Genomic DNA, 18979 nt, shown 5'->3' with positions numbered 1-18979 from the left:
TTGAATTTAATTGTTTTATTACTATCGTCGATCATATCTTTGCACAAAAAAAACAAACATTTGGTGTATTTCTATGTGAACCCCCCTAACCCAACAGCAGAGCCTGACACAAATAATAAAATTACAGCAACAAAAAAAATTTGTGAATAAAAATAATCAACCCTGAACAAACAGACAATACTTAAAATAATTGGATCCCCAGCACCTTGAACAAATGATCGTTTGTGAGAACAGCAAAGTACATGACAAAAAAAAAAAGAGAATCATTATTTTCTATGAAGATATAAAACACACATGTGCACAGTTGTCCCCCAAACTGTCTGATCCCAACCCCTGTCCTCTTTACACAATAATAGAGGTGACTGTGCACCCGATGTCAACTAGAGGATGCATGCAAGCATGTACAGCTCAGCAGAAAAGGATGGAAAGATACTCTAGTTTGCAGTCAGTGTACTCTCTCGCTCTGTTTTGCAGGTTGGTTCCCATCTGCTCAAATTACTGATCTGCTTGTGTGCGGCTGACATCTGAACTGATTTCAAGAGTGAAAATGATAATGCCAACAAAATATTGGAAATATGGCAGGTACTACTATTAATAGTCTCTGCGTTGAAAATGAAACTAAGCACGCATTTTGGTTATTCAGACATAACACTCCATCTCTCATACATACAAACACATTCAATCAAGACATTTTTATAAAGAGTGTACCATCAAATGTGTAATGCCAAAAGCCTCCTGCGGATGAAGACGGAAGTGGAAAGTTCTTGGCTTGAAGCATGGAGGGTTGTGGATCCCCTCAACAATAGTTCCTTAGTCATGAAATTGGCATGGGAATGATTAGTTGCCTGAATTGAGTCCTTAAATGTTTTTTTTTTTAATCCAGTGACTTTTTTTAAACATGAGGAGAGTACTTGCTGCCCCATGATCTTTGTGGCAAAGTGGGGCAAGACTGCGAAATGTTTTGTGGGAGTCATGTGGTGCTTTTTCCAGACATTCTTTATACAAAGGCATAGTACGATCAAGAACACAAGACCACAAATAATAATAATAATAAAAAAGAATTTGTTGTTCCTAAGAATAATATTAAAACATAATCATTGGTAAATACAACAATAAAACATTTAATTTCTATAAGAAAATAAAAAGGCAACAGAAATTCACCCATTCCAGTGCAGCAAATCTAAACCCAGCCGATTAAGAATTAAAATCACCTTAAACAGAATTTACAGTCCTCTCAGTATTGATCAAGTGCGCTGGCCCTTACTGAACAAACGGTGAGGCGCAACCCTGTCGACAGATTAAGAGGAAAAAATAAACACGGAGAGTGTGTGTTTGTCTCTCTGAAGTGGCCACAAACATCATTCTTTGCTTTAAAATGATCCACCTCCATCCTATCAATACTTTGGGGTCTGAAGTCAATGGCCACCCCTCTGTCAAGTTTGGCATTTCATCCTCCATCCACTTCAATAGGCAATTGGTGCGTTTGTGTGCAAGTGTACGAAGAGACCAGAAATTAGTTCATTTTCAGCAGAAAACAAAATGTGTCGAGAGACTCGTCGCCATTCTGATTTGAACATATTCAGGACAAAGAACCTACACCTTCTAAAACTCCTCATCATGTGCAGGATTGATGGGTCAGTGTGCTATTTTCCCCGTTTTTATGAAACTGATCCTATACCTCTCTCTGTATCTACCCTCGTGTTTGAGTAGTACGTTCTCCACTCATCCCTGTTCAGAGAATCTTTAAATGCTACTGTTTTTCACTTGCATTTGTGCATCTCTCTCTTATACCTCTCACAGTTTGAGCTCATTGGCGATTTTGGAGGCGATGTTTTTGAAGGCAATGGACGTCCCGGATATCCTCTTGAAGCGTACGCCATTGAGCGAGAGACGGGGCAGCTTACACACCTCCATCTCCCACTGCACAAAGTCATCACGGGCAGGGTTGCCAGCCATGCAAAGCAGCATGTAACGCTCGCGCAGCTCGTACTCGCAGCTGTTGGCGTCAAGAACTTTCCGAATCTCCTTCATCATCTCGCTGGGCTCCATAGAAGACGTGGTCTTCATGCTCCAGGTGAAGCGGAGAGAGCGAGGTTTGGCCTGGTCTTTAAGCGAGGACACTGGCGCGGCTGGAGGAGTCCCGCCGCCTGGAGATGAGGAGGAATCTTTGTTCTCATCTTCCGGCCCGACGCTGGTTTTCTCTGACTTCTCTGCGCTGCTGAGCATAGATCTGTAGAGACAGGGATGGACAGAGAAGGATGGAGGTGGGGGAGGTTTAGAAGAGAACATCGGTAGGGGGTGAACAAGGACGGAAAGGAAGGAACAAGAGAACAGAGGATGTGGGAAGGTGCGTGGGAGAAAAGTGCGAAATTGTTGAGAGAATAAGAAATGGAGGGTTGAGGGAAATCGAGTGTGTTGAAGAGGAAGATAGAGAGAGAGAGAGAGAGAGAGAGAGAGAGAGGATGAGGCAATGGACATGGTAGGAGAGAGATATTCAGAAATAAACAACGGGAAATATCGCAGAGGAAAGGAGTATGCATGCAGATGTTCAAGTGCAAACACATGGAACAGACGAAAGGATTCTTCTTAAACTGAACACCTTCCAACTTGGAGGCTTTCTGGTGTCTGGATGTGAAGTAACACCTCACTAGCTGAATGTAGAAACCAAAGCCTTGTTCAGGTCTAGACTAAAAATGATAGCTGACGGAAGTCTGAGCCTTTTAGTGTGACTTTAAACCATTAAGTAGCTCTGAATCTCCCTTCCTTTTATCCCTAAATATGATATCCTTTAATGTTGCTCAGTGACAATCTGAATTAGGTTGAGTTGAAGAATTAGGTAGTGCTAGTCTAAATCAAGAACTGAATACTGCTTTCAAGTCCGTTTGGACAGTTATTAATAAATGTGGAAAACAGTTTGATTATAGTTGGTATAGAATGGTGTTTCTCAACCACGTTCCCGGAGGACCACCAACACTATGGCTGTTTCTCAATTCCAAGCACGCAGAGAATGGACTTGGTTCTCGTGGAGACCGGTCCTGCCAAGTTACCTCGCAAGAACAAACTCGGGAGACCGCGAGAGCAGAGAACGCGTCCTGTGAGAAATGAGATGCTGCGTTCTTCCTGATTGTCACATGACCTTCACGCGTTTTTAATGAAAAACTATTTACACATTTCAGCATTCATACAACGATTTATAGTTTTTCCCCTTTTCACAATATATACTATGCATAAAGTCCTTACAATTATACGTTGGACAATACAAATAAAACAGATTTTAATATGAATTTCTACAAATAAGCACCCTTAATGTGTTTACGCCTTTATTAAGATTTTTTATGGTAATGTTTACTTTCATCATCTCATTTAGGGAAACTCCTGAGATAAACAAGTTCTATCTCTGAACTTTAATCATACATCTATATAAAATGCTGCACTTCCCACCTCCTTTATTCAGTCGCAATGACTTCTGGGACTTCTAGAGTGAGTTCGGTGCTCAAGTCTGCATCCATGCGTCCTCGATATCAAGAACTATTTTGGAACTGATCTTTGGCAGTTGATGATGATGTTACATGAGGACGCAAGAACGCTGAAGAACGCATATTAAGAAACAGCCTACATGTTTTGGACTTCTTTGTCTGTCACACCCAGTACAGGTCTTTCTGTCTCTGTTAAGGAGACATGGAAAATGTGCAGAGCTGGTGGTCCTAGTAACTGAGGCTTTATTTACTCTACCAAAATTTTGGTTACTGTAAGATTTTGTATGGTCTTTAGCAGTTGTGCTTTTATTGAAAACCTTCAGTATTACCAGCAAAACTAGGGTTGCGAACAATTTCAGCTAAACAGCAAACACTTATGCGTTTGGGCTGTTCATTTACATGTGATTAACATTGTTGTGGCAAGAAAATGAAAAGTGTAAACATCGAGTACGTTTACATGGAGACCAATAATCTGATTTTAATCTGATTAAGACAATACTCTGATTAGGAGTCTACCATGTAAACAAATACTTTTGATTAATCCGACTAAAGTCATAATCGAACTTAATAGAAATTGAATTAAGACGTGGAGTATGCTGATTATAGTGGCATTATTAATGAGCACTACAGATATGTAAACACCGCAATTAAACTATTACCATCGTGTAGGATTTTCACCGCATTTTGCGACAGGATAGTCTATACACACGGCTGTTTGACACTATTCCCACATTACGAAAGGCTTAGGTTTTTATTGCCAAACTGCAGTTAAAGTTGACAAATTAAAAACGAAATACCTGAAATTACATGAAACTCCAAAGGAAATGTGGATATTGTGATGACGCAATGACGTTAATCGAATTATGTGCTGTAACATGAAAAACTGGATCATGAACTGGATCATACTTATGTAAACACCTTAATCATATTATTGTCTTATCCAGAGTAAAGCAAATAATTTGATTACTGATGTCCATGTAAACGTAGTCAATGACAGTCTTACGATGGTAGTGGTGGCATCTAAGCTAAACCCCTAACAATTACATGACTTGAAGGCAGCATTACACTTGTATGATTTTAAATATATTACAATAATGATACTTCTTTTGGTTCCTTTTAAAGATCAAGTTTAAAATATCTGAGACTGAGAGTGCAGATGTATTTCGATTTGAACATTAAAGATTTGATTACTGTAAGTCAGAAAACATTCAGCTGTGCATGTGTTTGCCCTTTAGAAACAAAGATACAGGCAGTATGTGAAATGCATTCTTCCTAAACAAAATTCAGAAAGAAATTATAAATCGAATAAAAATCAAAACATATCCAAGGGACTCTCTCTCTCTCACACACACATGCACACATACACACAAACACACTACAATTAATCCTCTAATTAAATCCCACTGGGTCTCTACTAATATTTGTTTGACACCAATTATCAACCATTTAAGAGCCACTTTGCTGCCCAATTACACCTCTAAGGATCTACTGATTAGGTCCAATGAAGAAATCCTTGGGTTTTGTTCTCACCTGCTTCCCTCCTCTTGACCCTCTCCCTCATAGGGGCTCCTCGAAAAAAATTGCAACAGGTTTAGTCTTAGTTTGAGTTCTAGTTTAACTTGTTCAGTACAGTGAGCAAAAATGGGGACGATTTCCAGCACCACCAAAAAAAAAAACATTTACCCCTCCAGAACCTTCATTCCACCAATTCAGTTTTTCATTCCTATTTTAAAACTCCAGCTTAAACTCAGAGAAAGCTGGGATACTTTGTAAATTGCGACACAATCATGAATATGTGATTTATTAGTTCTCTTTAACCTTACTTTAAATGAAAAATACAAAGAAAAATACTTCTGTGAATTAAATAAACGTTAACGAGACTGAACAAATCACAGATTCATGAAGTTTTTCAGGAATTGGGGTTTCATGCACTACTTTATTTTCATTTCATCAGAGCTGTGGTGATATATATATCGTATACAACAGTGTGTGATGTTCCTTTAATACATTTAAAATGCTTTATTTTTCATTTTAAAATCATGATACGACAATTCAAAATGCACACTCGCACAATTACTGTGTGCATCTGGAAACAAGCATGTTTTAATGCCAATGAACAGATGAATCGGACAGACTGCTTCAGTAACATGAAGTAGGGTGGAATGATGCAGGTCTGTTCAAGATGCTCTAAAAGATTCTACCGAGCCCCATCACCATGGTAACAACTCAAATTCGACAGTCACCTGCCCCTACAGTCTGTCAGGCCGAGCACACAAGCATCCCAAAAAAAAAAAACACCACCAGACAAACAGGCCCTTAGCAGACTGACATCCCTGTCAGAAGCAAACACACCACACAGACCACAGAAACACACACAAACTCAGTATAAAACACAACTATTGACACAAATGGTTAAAAAAAGAGCAAAGCAGCACTCATTCTGTTTAAATTCCTGAAAGAAACATGAACCATTAAATCAGACGAATCCTGCAAAGAATAATTAGTTGTCACAAACTGTGAATCACAAAAACACAAGCTTCACCACCAGAGGGCGCAAAGATTTATATTTCATCTCCTATACATTGCTCACTTGCGCCCTCTGGTGGTCTCGAAAACAAGCACCTTGCATCACTTCAACATCCACAGGTTTTCAAAACAGTCAGTGGAAGAAAAAACGCTTGTTAATTCAAGTGGCCCAAGTGGTTAGTGACTTCAGACAGATGGCGTCCGTTCACCAGATGTCTGTGTGTGCGTGAGAGTCAAATAGGTTCAAGGAATGGCACATGAACAGTGAAAGAGGAAAGAGATAGACGTGCCATGAGGAAGTTTGGTTTTAGGTGTTTGAGCAGGACAAAGCCTTGACAGCTGGTCGGTCTCAGCTTCTAGAGCTGCTGTCATTGTTAATGAGCAAGTGAAAGAGAGACGAAGAAAAGAAATGTTTCTGCACAAGATAACCATCAGTCTCTGTCAGTGGGTTTCCTTTTAAATTTACAGCTCTGAACAATACCTGACATTACATGTGCTATCTTTACCGTGTTTATCATAATGGAATCCTCCATTTACATGGACTACTGATGACTGCTAATAGTATTCTGTTTCCCATTTTTACTCAGATGGTCAATGACTTCCTCTACGAGTCAAAAAGCGGAAGATAACCTGTGCCTAAACAGTTCTGATAAACTTTTGGAGTATATAAACATGTTTTTGATATAAGATGGTTATGCTCAGCAAGGCTGCATTTTTATTTATATATGAAACCAACCTCTAAGTGCCATCTGAAATTTTCTTCTAAAATGAGCATTTTTCTCAGCCTCCAATATTTTTGTGCAGTTATTTCACTTAAAGGAAATGCAAAAAAACTTTTTTTTCTCTATAAAAGTGGATTACTGAACATTCACACAGGAGCTTGTGAAAAAATGATCATTTTAGTAGAAAATTTCAGATGGCATTTCGAGGTTTTTGCATCTGAACTCTTCATATATATTTATATATTTCTAAATTCAATTTATTATTGTTACAGCGAACCTGCACTTTTAAGTAAAAAGCAAATAGCTGACTTTACTTTAAAAAGCAAATCAGTTGCTTTTAAATCAATTAGCTGACCTTACTTTAAAAAAGTGAGTAAACACATTGCATTAAGTAAATTAAAGGTGCTGTAGGTGATCGTCTTCATAAACATATTCTGTTGTGCTGGTTGAAAGTTTCTTCACATTCCAATAGTAATGATTAAAATAAATGATCTAAATGTATTTATATGTATTTTTATATTCTGGGTAAGGCATAAAACAAAAAAAGTTCATCTATTTAAATAGTGTCGGGTTAACAGTTCCCATAATTCTGATAAGTAGCCCAAACAGTCTGTCAACAAATGTAGATTTGTACATCTGCGCACCTCTGTTCACGCATTTGCGCGTGCACACAAGCCGCATTGACGTCACGTGCACACGAGAGAGAGATAGAAAGAGAGAGAGAGAGGGGTAAAAACAAATGTTGAATCAAAAGTTTTTAAAATCCTGAATCAATATTGGAGTTAGTTTTGCACGTTGGAGGACGGATGACACCATGGCTGAAGGATTTCTTATAGTCAGGTAATATAATGTTTTAAAACAATTTTAGTGACGCAAAGCTGATGTAGATTGTGTTGTGTTATGAATGGGTTATATGCACGGAAGTGTTGTTCAGCCACTGAAATCATCCAGCAAAAGACTGATGTGACTATTTTCAATTTCATAAGGGACCTTATTATTTACAGCATCGATAATGTCGATTTTTATTTAGTTTAACAACGAAACATCAGTAAACAGCGATATTCCACCTAGCCTGCTTTACTGAGGTGAAGTTGCTTTTATAGTAATATTGGTTCATTTTTGAACATTGACAGCCTGTGACGCGCTCACTATATTGTTTACTGCTACTCTGAATATTCGCTCTGAAATAGCATGCAAGTATGGCTTAGTAATAAGTGTAATTCCTGCCCCCCACCAACCAACCACTAGCATACAGTAGTCACTTTAGGACAAAGCACATGAGAGAGTGAGACAAGCGACACTTGTATGCATGAAATATTGCACATTATGACAACTTCTGCTTGCTACACAAATGAAATCGTGCTAGATATAACACAGTTTTTCGTTCAGAATTGTAGTATTATAAAGTACCCTAAATTTTTTCTAACTGGTGAATGACATGCTCTAGTGGATTGTCTGCTGTCATCTTTAAGGTGCGCGTTTGTGTTTCAGGAGGCGTGGCTTTGGACGCAGGGGAAGGACTGTGTTTCAAAAATATTATGCTAACTGGTGAGCATTGTGGCAGATCACCTACTGCACCTTTAACTAAATGCATAATTAAATGAAAACTTACAATTTTGAAATAACAATTCAAAGTTACAATAGGTTTACTCCCTTTTTTCAAAGTAAAGACTTCTGGCTTTTAAGGCAACGTCTTAACTTATTAAGTGAAATAACTAATTAGCAATTAATCATTTATGTGGCATTACTCTAGTCTTCCACATACCCCCTTAGAAATATTTTGTATTATGCTAATTTCTTATTATTTCATGACATCAGTGCTACATTTTGTGATGACAATTTTTACCGTCGACTTTAAAATTAAACTATTAACTTACTGAGCCCAAACTCTAGTGTATCCAATCAACTTTGCTCATGAATTTTGATGACAACAATTTCTGTTAGCCATTTTAATTATGACATCTGTTATCAAAAGCTCTGTGATATTTGTCCAGACAGAGACACTGGGTGAAGCACACAGAATCTGGGCCACACGGGAACTGACAGCCAGGGAAAGTTAAAGGATGGAGACGGCCAGGAAAGACTGGCTGTTACTGAGGAAAGTGAAGGGCAGTGCTGGTTTCATGGTTAAAGTTGGTCGTTAGTGTTGGTCATCACACTGCACACAAAATAAACAACCAGGGGAAAAGGGCCAATCACAGAACATACTGAGGGTGTAGAAAAGGAACGAGAAAATAGAAATAAAAAGGTCAAAACAAGCCTTAAACAAAGGGGTGGTTAGGATCAACGTTGCCTACCTTCCGGGGAATCTGAATGACAGATTTCTACAAAACAAAAGTAAAATAAAAAAGAAAAAGAGGAAAGAAATATATGTGTAAATTGAAAATAAATAAAAAATAGAAATGTCATAAAAGTGGTTGGGTGGCCCTGGACACAACAACGATTATCAGTGTGAGGTTATTTGACAGGTTATCCATTTAAAAATGAGCAACTCACATTAGTAATCTGGGTCACTACATGCGATTAAACTATTAAGTTAATTATTAACATTTATAAAAGGTGTGGAATGCTTACACAAACTAGGTAGAGTTAAGCTGCCTAATCTTGAAGTATTGTTAAAACCAACATGAAATCCGAACTGACCCAATTTACTTAATACATATCACAACGTGACAGAGAATAGAATGTCAATGTAGTAACAATGCACAATTAATCAATGCAAATACAGGAAAAAAAAACATTGGACCTTAAATTATCTAGAACAACCTCTGAAATGATTAACATTTAAGGGTGAACTAGGCCGTGTGGGTGGTGAAAATGTTAACCAGTAGATTATGTTTCAGATATACTGTCATAGGCAATGCAACCTTGCCCATTAAAAAATCGTTATAAAAGCTGTTATTTATGGCTACACTATCAATCAGAATTTCAAATAGTCTGTGGGCGATAAGATTTTTTTATTTAGTTTTTTAATCCTTACCAAGATTAAACAGCAATTTTGTGCAATATTATTGCTTTCTTCTATTGCTATTTATTTTATTTTTATGAAATGCAAAGCTGAATTTTCAGCAGCCAATACTCTAGTTTTAAGTTTCACTCTTAATGACCCCGCAATATTATGTAGTATAATAAAAGATGCTGAAATTATACTATTTAAACATCAAATTTGAAATCCAGGCATTATTGCCCACATTAAGGCCCATTTTAGCATGTAATGCCCAAACTTTACTTATATCACAATTCTGATGCAGGGGTGTGCGATACTGAGTACACTCACCGGCCACTTTATTAGGTACACTTGTCCAACTGCTCGGAAACACACATTTCTAGTGTTAACACGCATACATGGTCAAGGCGATCTGCTGCAGTTTAAACCAAGCATCAGAACGAGGAAGAAAGGTGACTTAAGTGACTTTGAACGTGGCATGGTTGTTGGTGCCAGACGAGCTGGTCTGAGTATTTCAGAAATTGCTGATCTACTGGGATTTTCACGCACAACCAATTCTAGAGTTTACAGAGAATGGTCTGAAAAAGAGAAAATATTCAGTGAGCGGCAGTTCTGTGGGCGCAAATGCCTTGTTGATGCTGGAGGAGATTGGCCAGACTGGTTCGAGCTGATAGAAAGGCAACAGTAACTCAAATTACCACTCGTTACAACCGAGAAGAACATCTCTGAACACACAACACGTCCAACCTTGAGGCGGATGGGCTACAGCAGCAGAAGACCACACAGAGTGCCACTCCTGTCAGCCTAGAACAGGAAACTGAGGCTACAAATCACACAGGCTCACCAAATTTGGACAATAGAAGATTGGAAAGATGTTGCCTGAACTGAGTCTCAATTTCTGATGCCACATTCAGATGGTAGGGTCAGAATTTGGCATCAACAACATAAAAGCATGTTGCTGCCTTTTATCAGCGGTTTAGGCTAGTGGTGACGTTGTATCTGTGTGGGGGATATTTTCTTGGCACACTTTGGGCCCATTAGTAGCAAGTGAGGATCGTGTCAACACCACAGTCTACCTGAGTATTGTTGCTGACCATGTCCATCCTTTTATGACCATGACCATGATAGCCACTTCCAGCAAGGTAATGCACCATGTCATAAAGCATGAATCATCTCAGACTGGTTTCTTGAACATGACAGTGAGTTCACTGTACTCAAATGGCCTCCACAGTCACCAGATCTAAATCCAATAGAGCACCTTTGGGATGTGGTGGAACGGGAGATTCACATCATGCATGTGCAGCCGACAAATCTGCAGCAACTGTGTGATGCTATCATTAACCAAAGTCTCTGAGGGATATTTCCAGTGCCTTGTTGAATCTATGCCACGAAGGATTAAGGCAGTTCTCAAGGTATCAGTAGGTCCAAACCAATACTAGTAAGGTGTACCTAATAAAGTGAGTGTATATAATATCTGAATGTTTTTTTCTATAAGAACATAAACAATATTTTAGTTTTGACCAGGTACTTTGGCAAATTGAAGTCCATCATGAATAGAGTAGGTTTGTATTTGCAATCATCAGAACAAAAATCTTAGAACAATACTTGTATTTGCTTTCATAAACGGAATTTTAGGGCCACTTCAATAGGTTTCATCACACATTCAATTCTTTTGGACTTACAATATGTGTTTTTATTTTCATTTATGTTACATACGGGACGATGCTAATTTCACATCCCTAATCTGATATGAAGTTTAATTTGAAAGATGTATTTATTGCAGAAGTAAAAAGGGTTGTGAATGCCATTTCATGTTGACCTTGAAAAATGTTTCCACAAAGCCAGTTCACACCACTGACAGACGCAGACACTTTGTCGAGGTTTGAGCATATTACATCTGTCAATGTCTGTCGAAGCTTGTATTCGCAACTAAATATGCATGAGTTGTTGTTGTGGGGTCATAGATTGTCTAAGAAGTGATCTGCTGTAATTGGGAATTGTCTGCATCTGTCAGAGAAGTTAATTGGCCTTTACTAAAATAATCGCACACTAGCTTGAATATACATACAAAAGGACACAAGCAGATATGCAGACGGACAAAACACAAAGTCATCTGTCACTTCACTTTTTCCTTTTTGAAATAGGAGATCGAATGCAAATGAAATGACTGGTGTTTCTCAAATGAATAGCAGTTTAAGCATGAGTTTTGTGATAAGGAGATGTATCAGTATAACACATAACGTAAGCAAGCGTTTTGGCGAACTGCTATGGTGGTACTAGCGAGTGGATGCCAAGGTGTCCCCTCCACAAGTATTTATAGAGCAGGGGAATGCAATACCTCAGCTGTTACCAAGGATACTGTCGCCACGGAGGTGCGGAAAAGGTAGAAATGTGTTGGGAGTGTGTGCTAGAACTTCGAGACAAAGATGATGAAACTGATGAGAAATCTGTATGTGTTTAAATGAGCTGAGATTCGTGTTGGGATTGTGGGGACTGACAGTGCTTTGATTGACCTATGGAGATCTGAACTTCTGACAATATAATATCCTGCTAAACGATCAAAATGCGCATGTCAGGATGAAACTACTTGCGAAGCTGTTTGATCCGAGGCTGACAACAGTTTTAGTGATTTCTATATGGTAACTAAATGTACTGACGGACACCTATGAAACGGCCCTCAGCCGAAAGTGTGAGAATGTGCTGATGTGTCAGTGTGCTCGTCTTTCGCTTTGTCTTCAAGTCTCATTCTGTTCTTTTCCATCACCAACTAATCCATCTATAACTGCTGAAAATACCCAGCATTCATCACACTCATCCTCACACCACCCGCCATCGGGCTTCTGGTGCCATTAACACCTCCAAAAACCAGCGACTTCTGTCTTTCCTCCAGCTTCACGTCAATCGAATGATTTACTGAACACTGTGTCTGTCTCACCTGCGCACAAACTTGGAAGTGAACTTGCTGAAGATGCCAGAAGCTGCGGGTCTTCGTTGTTGGCTGTTCCCGTGTGACAGGGAAGGGGAGGCGGGAGCTCCGTGGTACGGAGAGCCCTGCTGGTCTCGTGCTCCCCGCTGCTGGCCGAGGTGGAAGGTGTTGCGGGTGGGCACCCCTCTAGGGAAATTGGTACGGTCCGTCCCAGCTGCACTGCTGATATTGTGGGCTGATGGGGAGGCACCAGGTGCTCTCTGTGGGGGATCACTGTGACAAAGCAAATTTTCCCCAAACAAAAGGACAGAAAAAAGATGAGGACATGGTGGTAGGATAAGCATCAAAACATTCAAATATTTAAAAATGTTTATTCATTACTGTCACTTTGTGATTTAATTAAATTATTAGCATTTTTACAACAACGCTGCATTAAAAATGAAATGACCACAAGACTAAAATGCTGTATAATAAAAGCCAGGGCAGAATCTGTCAATGTCACTATTTTAGCCGGTGCATAAACATGTTGTAAATGCTATTTCCTTTAATATACAACTGATAATACCTTTAATAATAAAAATGGGAAAAAAGTCATAAAAATAGATGTTATAATATTTAAAACAATATAAAAATGGCCATGGAAGGTTGATTTTCATTATGTCTGCAGAAAGAATAGCCACCTAATGAGATATATAGTACATACATATATATGAGTACACTCCCACAAATCTCTCATTTAAATTAAGATTTTCTATAAGATGCTTAACAATATTATATTTGAGCATATACATTTGATTAGTCAGCACTGAAGCCAAACCTGGAGCTTATCTAACAAAATAACTTACAATAATGGTTCAAAAATGAGTACACCCATATTTTATGTTAGGGAAAAATATTAAATAACATTTTCAAAATAGCAAAAATCAAGAGAAACAAAAAAAAAAATACAATTTTGTTGAACTTTTATAGGTTGTAATTGCTTTTGGAATATTTTGCATGAATTTAAATATATTATTTGAAAACATTGTGACTAAAATATTATTTTTATAAATATATCTGTTAAATATGTTTTGTTCAAATGCACCAATATATATTACCCATATTCAATGAGAAATGGATCAAATTTTCATTTTCAAAATGGGGTGTACTCATTTATGCTGAGCAATGTACATATAAAACAACATAAATACATTAATAAAGCCTAAAACAGGGTTTTATCTACATAAAACAGGGTTTCTACAAGTTTCATAAAGTCAAATTTAAGACTTAAGACCTTTTTTAAGATGATTTTAAGATGATTTTAACGGTTAAGTTAAAACCTTTCAAAAATATTATTGTAAGGAAGATAATTAAACCATATTAATAAGTAAATAGAGTTAATAAATAAATGTTTCTTAAAACTTTTATTGAAATATATTGTTAGTGATTGGATGAGTGTTGGCCCAATTGGGTATATCTTTACATGGACATAGAAAAATTAAGACCTGTTTAAAATAATTTAAGACCTACAACACAATATTTCAGTGGATTTGAGACTTTTTAAGGCCTAAAATTTGGTTTTTGCAATTTAAGACATTTTAAAACCCCGGGATACCCTGATAAAACCATGAACTTCAAAAATTAAACAATGGTTTATGTATCTGTAGGCTCTGTTCAAGCTCTTGCAGTGCTCTAGTCAGTTATGTTATGTAATCGCACAATAATAAAATATGTTGACAGCAGAGAAGAAAACACGGACATCATACCCAACATTTTTTAATCTGCTTAATCTTTCACACACAACACAGAAACACACAGATAAGGGATTTTTTTTAACTGTGTGTGTATCTGTGTGTGTGAGAGAGATGGAAATGGCACATCTTCCCCATCCCTATCCTTTCTGCGCACTATCAGTGAAAATCTCACCCAGCCATGTCAGCTCCAAGTCAACATCTGTTCAAGTGCCAACCAGTGTAGTAGAACCAAACCAGAACTAGCTGCCAACTGGCAGAGGCACAGCCAGAGAGGTCACATGACTCTGGGTGACTCAACCTGCCAAAGCTAGATTAACAAAACACTGTCCAGCCACTTCAGCCAGGAAGTGGACCCTTCTCAGAAACATAGCTGTGTTTGGAATAATGAACTATGATAAGCTCTATACATGGGTGCCAGATTATCAGCCCATTTATGGCCATTTTTGTAGCTGCTGGTGTCACAAGGTTATATACACTGGTTCGCTTCGACAACTCAATTCATTTTTTTTTTTAAGTCAAACCAACTTATTTTGACATTACGGTTTATGATTAAATGTGCATAACTGTGAAGTTATACCAAATAAATATATAACATATATTAAAAAGTTATATAGGAGCTCAGATTTTTTAAGATCCAAACAATTCTTCAAAAAGTATCACTGAAATATCCTACTGTTAGTTTTTAAAAATACTTTGATATATAATTTTTTCATATGGAGGTAAAACGCATTATGAGCATCATTTCATGTTGACGACGAGTTAACAACTTGGAATCTGCAGTTTTACCTCTAATCAACATTGGTTTTTTTGCACCATCACTTACCTCCAAATCCTTGAATGATCCCAATACATTGGCTAAAATTATGTTCCGAAACCGTCTTTACACAAACGTTCACAGCAGGTCATGACTAACACTACAGGGTGGAGTAAACTGGGGCCTGAATCACTGCACATCACTGGGAGTGTGTTCAAATCTATCACTATATCATGACTCAAGAATATGGGGCAAATTTGAGGAAAACCTTATTTATAAATTCTGATCGCACAAAATAACACGGAAACACAACAACCAAGTAATGGACTGAAGGAAAATTCTCAAGGAAACACTGTAGAATGCTAAATTGCACATAACTGGATGTTCAGAAGGGAAAATAACACATCAGCAATCACTCTGCAAATATAAACAGAACTTTAAAAGGACAGTTCACCAAAAAATAAACATTTACTTGTCAAATACCCACCTTCAAGTGCCTCCAAACATTCTTCTGTTGAACACAAAAGAAGATATTTTTGTATGTTGGAAACCATTCCACCATTTCAACAGTGATAAGACACTATGGAAGTCAATAGGGATGAGTTTCCAACATTTTGTTGTGTGTTCAACAGAACAACAAAACTCAAACAGGTTTGGAACAATTGGAGGGTGAGTATATGATGAAAGTATTTTCATGTTTGGGTGAACTATCTGTTTAGGTCTCAAACCCAGGCCACTGTGTAAACACATCTGCATGGAAAACACATTTTCTGATGCATGTCAGAACACACATGAAATGTATGACAGGACATGCATGTAGTATCATTTATATGCTCTCTTGTTGGAGCAGAGATTTTCACGGTGGCAAACAAAGGTGTCGAAGTAAAGGGTCTTAAGCGGAACTCACGTCAGGGTTTCTCTCACTATGAGGAAAATCATTAAGTTACAGTTTTACTGTCAACACTGGATTGCACTGAAATGAAAACACCTGACATTTCAAAGCATAGCCAGTGATGATTAGCCCATGTGGTACATTACTTTGGCAGTTATTGTGCAAAAATCATAATGTAAGATGTCCGGAGAGAGTCAAGTTTAATAAACCCACTAATTTCTAAAGTGAACATGCCAAGGTTGTAGGTTCAATTCCCAGCGAAAGCCAAAATTGATAAAAAGGCGTAACTATAACGTAAAAGGTGTAATACAAGTAACGTGGAATAAAAGGTGTTTGACAAATGCGGAAAATATGTATGTACTGTATGTTAGTGTTTATGCATAGTCGAACACAGATTTTCAAAAACTACACTACTCATTTGTTTGACTTTCACACACAAAAATAAAAAGTTTAGGTTTGGTGAACTCTTAACAGGAGTAAAAGAGCAAAAATAGTAATTTTCCAGTAGAATAGATTGGCTATTTTTATATTTCAGATGTAAATTTCAAATGTTTACACTATAGAAATGTAGTGTGCCAGCAGTTAAAGTATACTCAAGCGCATGAGCATTAGAAAGATTTGTTCCTGTCCAATGTCTTCTCTGTTTCTCTACAAAGGTTTTTAGTGATAAAGTCGCTTAATTTATAACACAATCCAAACTAGAACTGCAGATATTCACCTCACATATACACTCACCAATGTATGCAACTGGGTGTCTATATTGTATCTGTATTTAGCAGTTTGATGGTCTCCATTTTTATTCCAACAGTTAAACAACAGCCTGGCTCAATGTAACACCGATGTAAGCAAATATGTGAAAATAAGATTGTGCTTGCAATGGGCCTATGATAAATCACATCCACTGTCCACATAACCCCATTGTGCACTTCAAATGAATTTACTTTGGCTGTTACATTTATACATTTGACATTCAAGATGTCAAATAAGATCAGTTCACGCATTTCCTGGGAATCAAATCTATCACTTTGCCATTGCAAGTAATCTGAATAATTCAAATTGTTTAAACAAATGCACTTTCTTCTGTTTGCTATCGCTATTTTAAGTATATTTGCAGAAAATCTCCCTGATGTCCTGACGTGAGTCACGTGAGCGGACCCTGAGAAACAGAATAAGCCACACTATGTGCTGTGCACGACTCCTCACTCCCTCACCCATATATACAGTGCTCAGGTCTGAATATATGGCCCTTGCACTGAGGTCTGCTTCACTCCAACACAGTGCACAGGGGGCAGAGAAGCACACAGTGGTGAGAGAGACAATGTAACAGAGCAGCGGTACCTTCTCTCAATGGTCCCCAACCACGCTCGGAAGAGGCTCAGCTCACTGCATGCAACAGACCACCCATTCACTTACAGCAATACTAACAGGCTAACACGAGCCATTCACACACCACGCTGCCCAAGCTGCAGCGCCACAACTGTGTTCCTGATGTAGTCAGTTGTTAATATGTGGCTGTATTTGTTCAACCTTTATAAGTTATGACGACAGGAAAGATTAGTTAAATGGGGGATTGAGTTGTTGTAATTACTAAATTAAACATTAGAATTCATCCACAGTGCATACTATTCTAAGGTTCTTAGGTAGAATCTAAGGAATCAATATCACTCAGCTCATTCTCAAGAGCCAGGTAGCACCATTTGCATCACATATTAAATCACTCATGACTTATTGAGGTGTAATAAGCCTTTTTCGTCACTGAAAAAAGCTTGTTTATGACAGATGTAGCTGCTTGTTTTTTGCCAGTTAAACTGGTTGACCAAGAAAGTCTTGCTGGTTAATAAAACTCAGCTAGTTTGCTCAAAAAATGAAAACTCTGACACATTTTTAGGGTGAGGCTCTTCTTGTCCAAATTTGCTATGACCTTCTTTTTGATACAATAAAAATATATATGTTTTTTATCCTACAATTAAAGTCAGTGGAGTCTAAAATAAATTGTAATAAATAAGAACTTTTGTGGCCATAAAACTGGTTAACCAAAAACTAATTAATGATTAATAAAGTATTGCTAATTCACTCAATATATATATATATATATATATATATATATATATATATATATATATATATATATATATATATATATATATATATATATATATATATATATATATATATATATATATATATATATATATATATATATATATATATATATATATATATAGCTAATGGATCAAAGAAACATAGACTTTCGTCGTTCTTTGCCTACTTTTAAAATTTGGATTGGGTGGGTAATAGTACACCACCTTTTTTATTAGGACTACACCACTGGCCTTTCCCCCTCCTAAAGCCTATGTTTGCTTCCCAGTTTTGTTTTATCATTGTACATTTGTTAATAAATTCTTAAACTGAATTTGGTGTGTTGGCAGGGGACGGATCCACACTCACCCTAACTAACAATGAACTTTTTACTGTTACTCTCACTCCTACACATTTAATATCAGGGACGTAACAGCAAACACATCACATACTTTATGTCGTTCAATAGCGGGACGATAATCTGCCTCTGTTCTCACGCAGGGGCAGACTTGTAATGTGGGGGCCTTAGCATTGAAATTCAAAACATTCTCTTTCTCTATACACAGTTTTTTCTCTTTAGATTTTAGTTTTTTTGTAAATAAACTGCATGTTAAAATATATATTTAAAGTATATTTTTAATATTTAAAGGAACCCTTATAAACCTTATTTTTTTTGCGATTAGATTTTAACAGTAATGAAAAAAAAAACATTTAAACAAATTTAATTTACAATCAAACTAATCTTATTACCCTTTTGCATATGAATTAAATAATTGCTGTTTGTGAACCGGCGGCCGTTCATTTTCACTGGGAAATGTTATTTTTTTTGAACAACCCCTCTCTTAACAAGCTCACAGTGCTCGTAATCTGACGGGTGTTTCAGCCAGAAAACAGGATCGCTGAGGAAGCTGTTTTCCATTGTTT

The 18979-nt window shown here is 37.3% G+C and overlaps 1 protein-coding gene across 8 annotated transcripts in view; it reads right to left on the bottom strand.

The window, feature by feature from the left end:
- mark2b (MAP/microtubule affinity-regulating kinase 2b) overlaps positions 1–18979 on the bottom strand; it is a 97802-nt gene continuing 78823 nt past the window's right edge. For 3 of the 8 annotated variants that reach the window (XM_056461327.1, XM_056461335.1, XM_056461329.1), the window contains 4 exons: positions 12607–12870; positions 9022–9048; positions 5007–5045; positions 1–2230 (listed from right to left, as the gene is read on the bottom strand). In XM_056461327.1, the coding sequence (XP_056317302.1) occupies positions 1795–2230; positions 5007–5045; positions 9022–9048; positions 12607–12870 (766 nt within the window). In that variant the 3' untranslated portion in view covers positions 1–1794. The remainder of the gene's footprint in view (positions 2231–5006; positions 5046–9021; positions 9049–12606; positions 12871–18979) is intronic. The other 5 variants (XM_056461328.1, XM_056461333.1, XM_056461331.1 and 2 more) reach the window with 5 other exon arrangements.

This window comes from Danio aesculapii, chromosome 7 (genome assembly GCF_903798145.1).
Source record: "Danio aesculapii chromosome 7, fDanAes4.1, whole genome shotgun sequence".
Classification (NCBI taxonomy): domain Eukaryota; kingdom Metazoa; phylum Chordata; class Actinopteri; order Cypriniformes; family Danionidae; genus Danio; species Danio aesculapii.
Note: the sequence above shows the minus strand (reverse complement) of the source record. Positions and strands in the feature narration are given on the sequence as shown.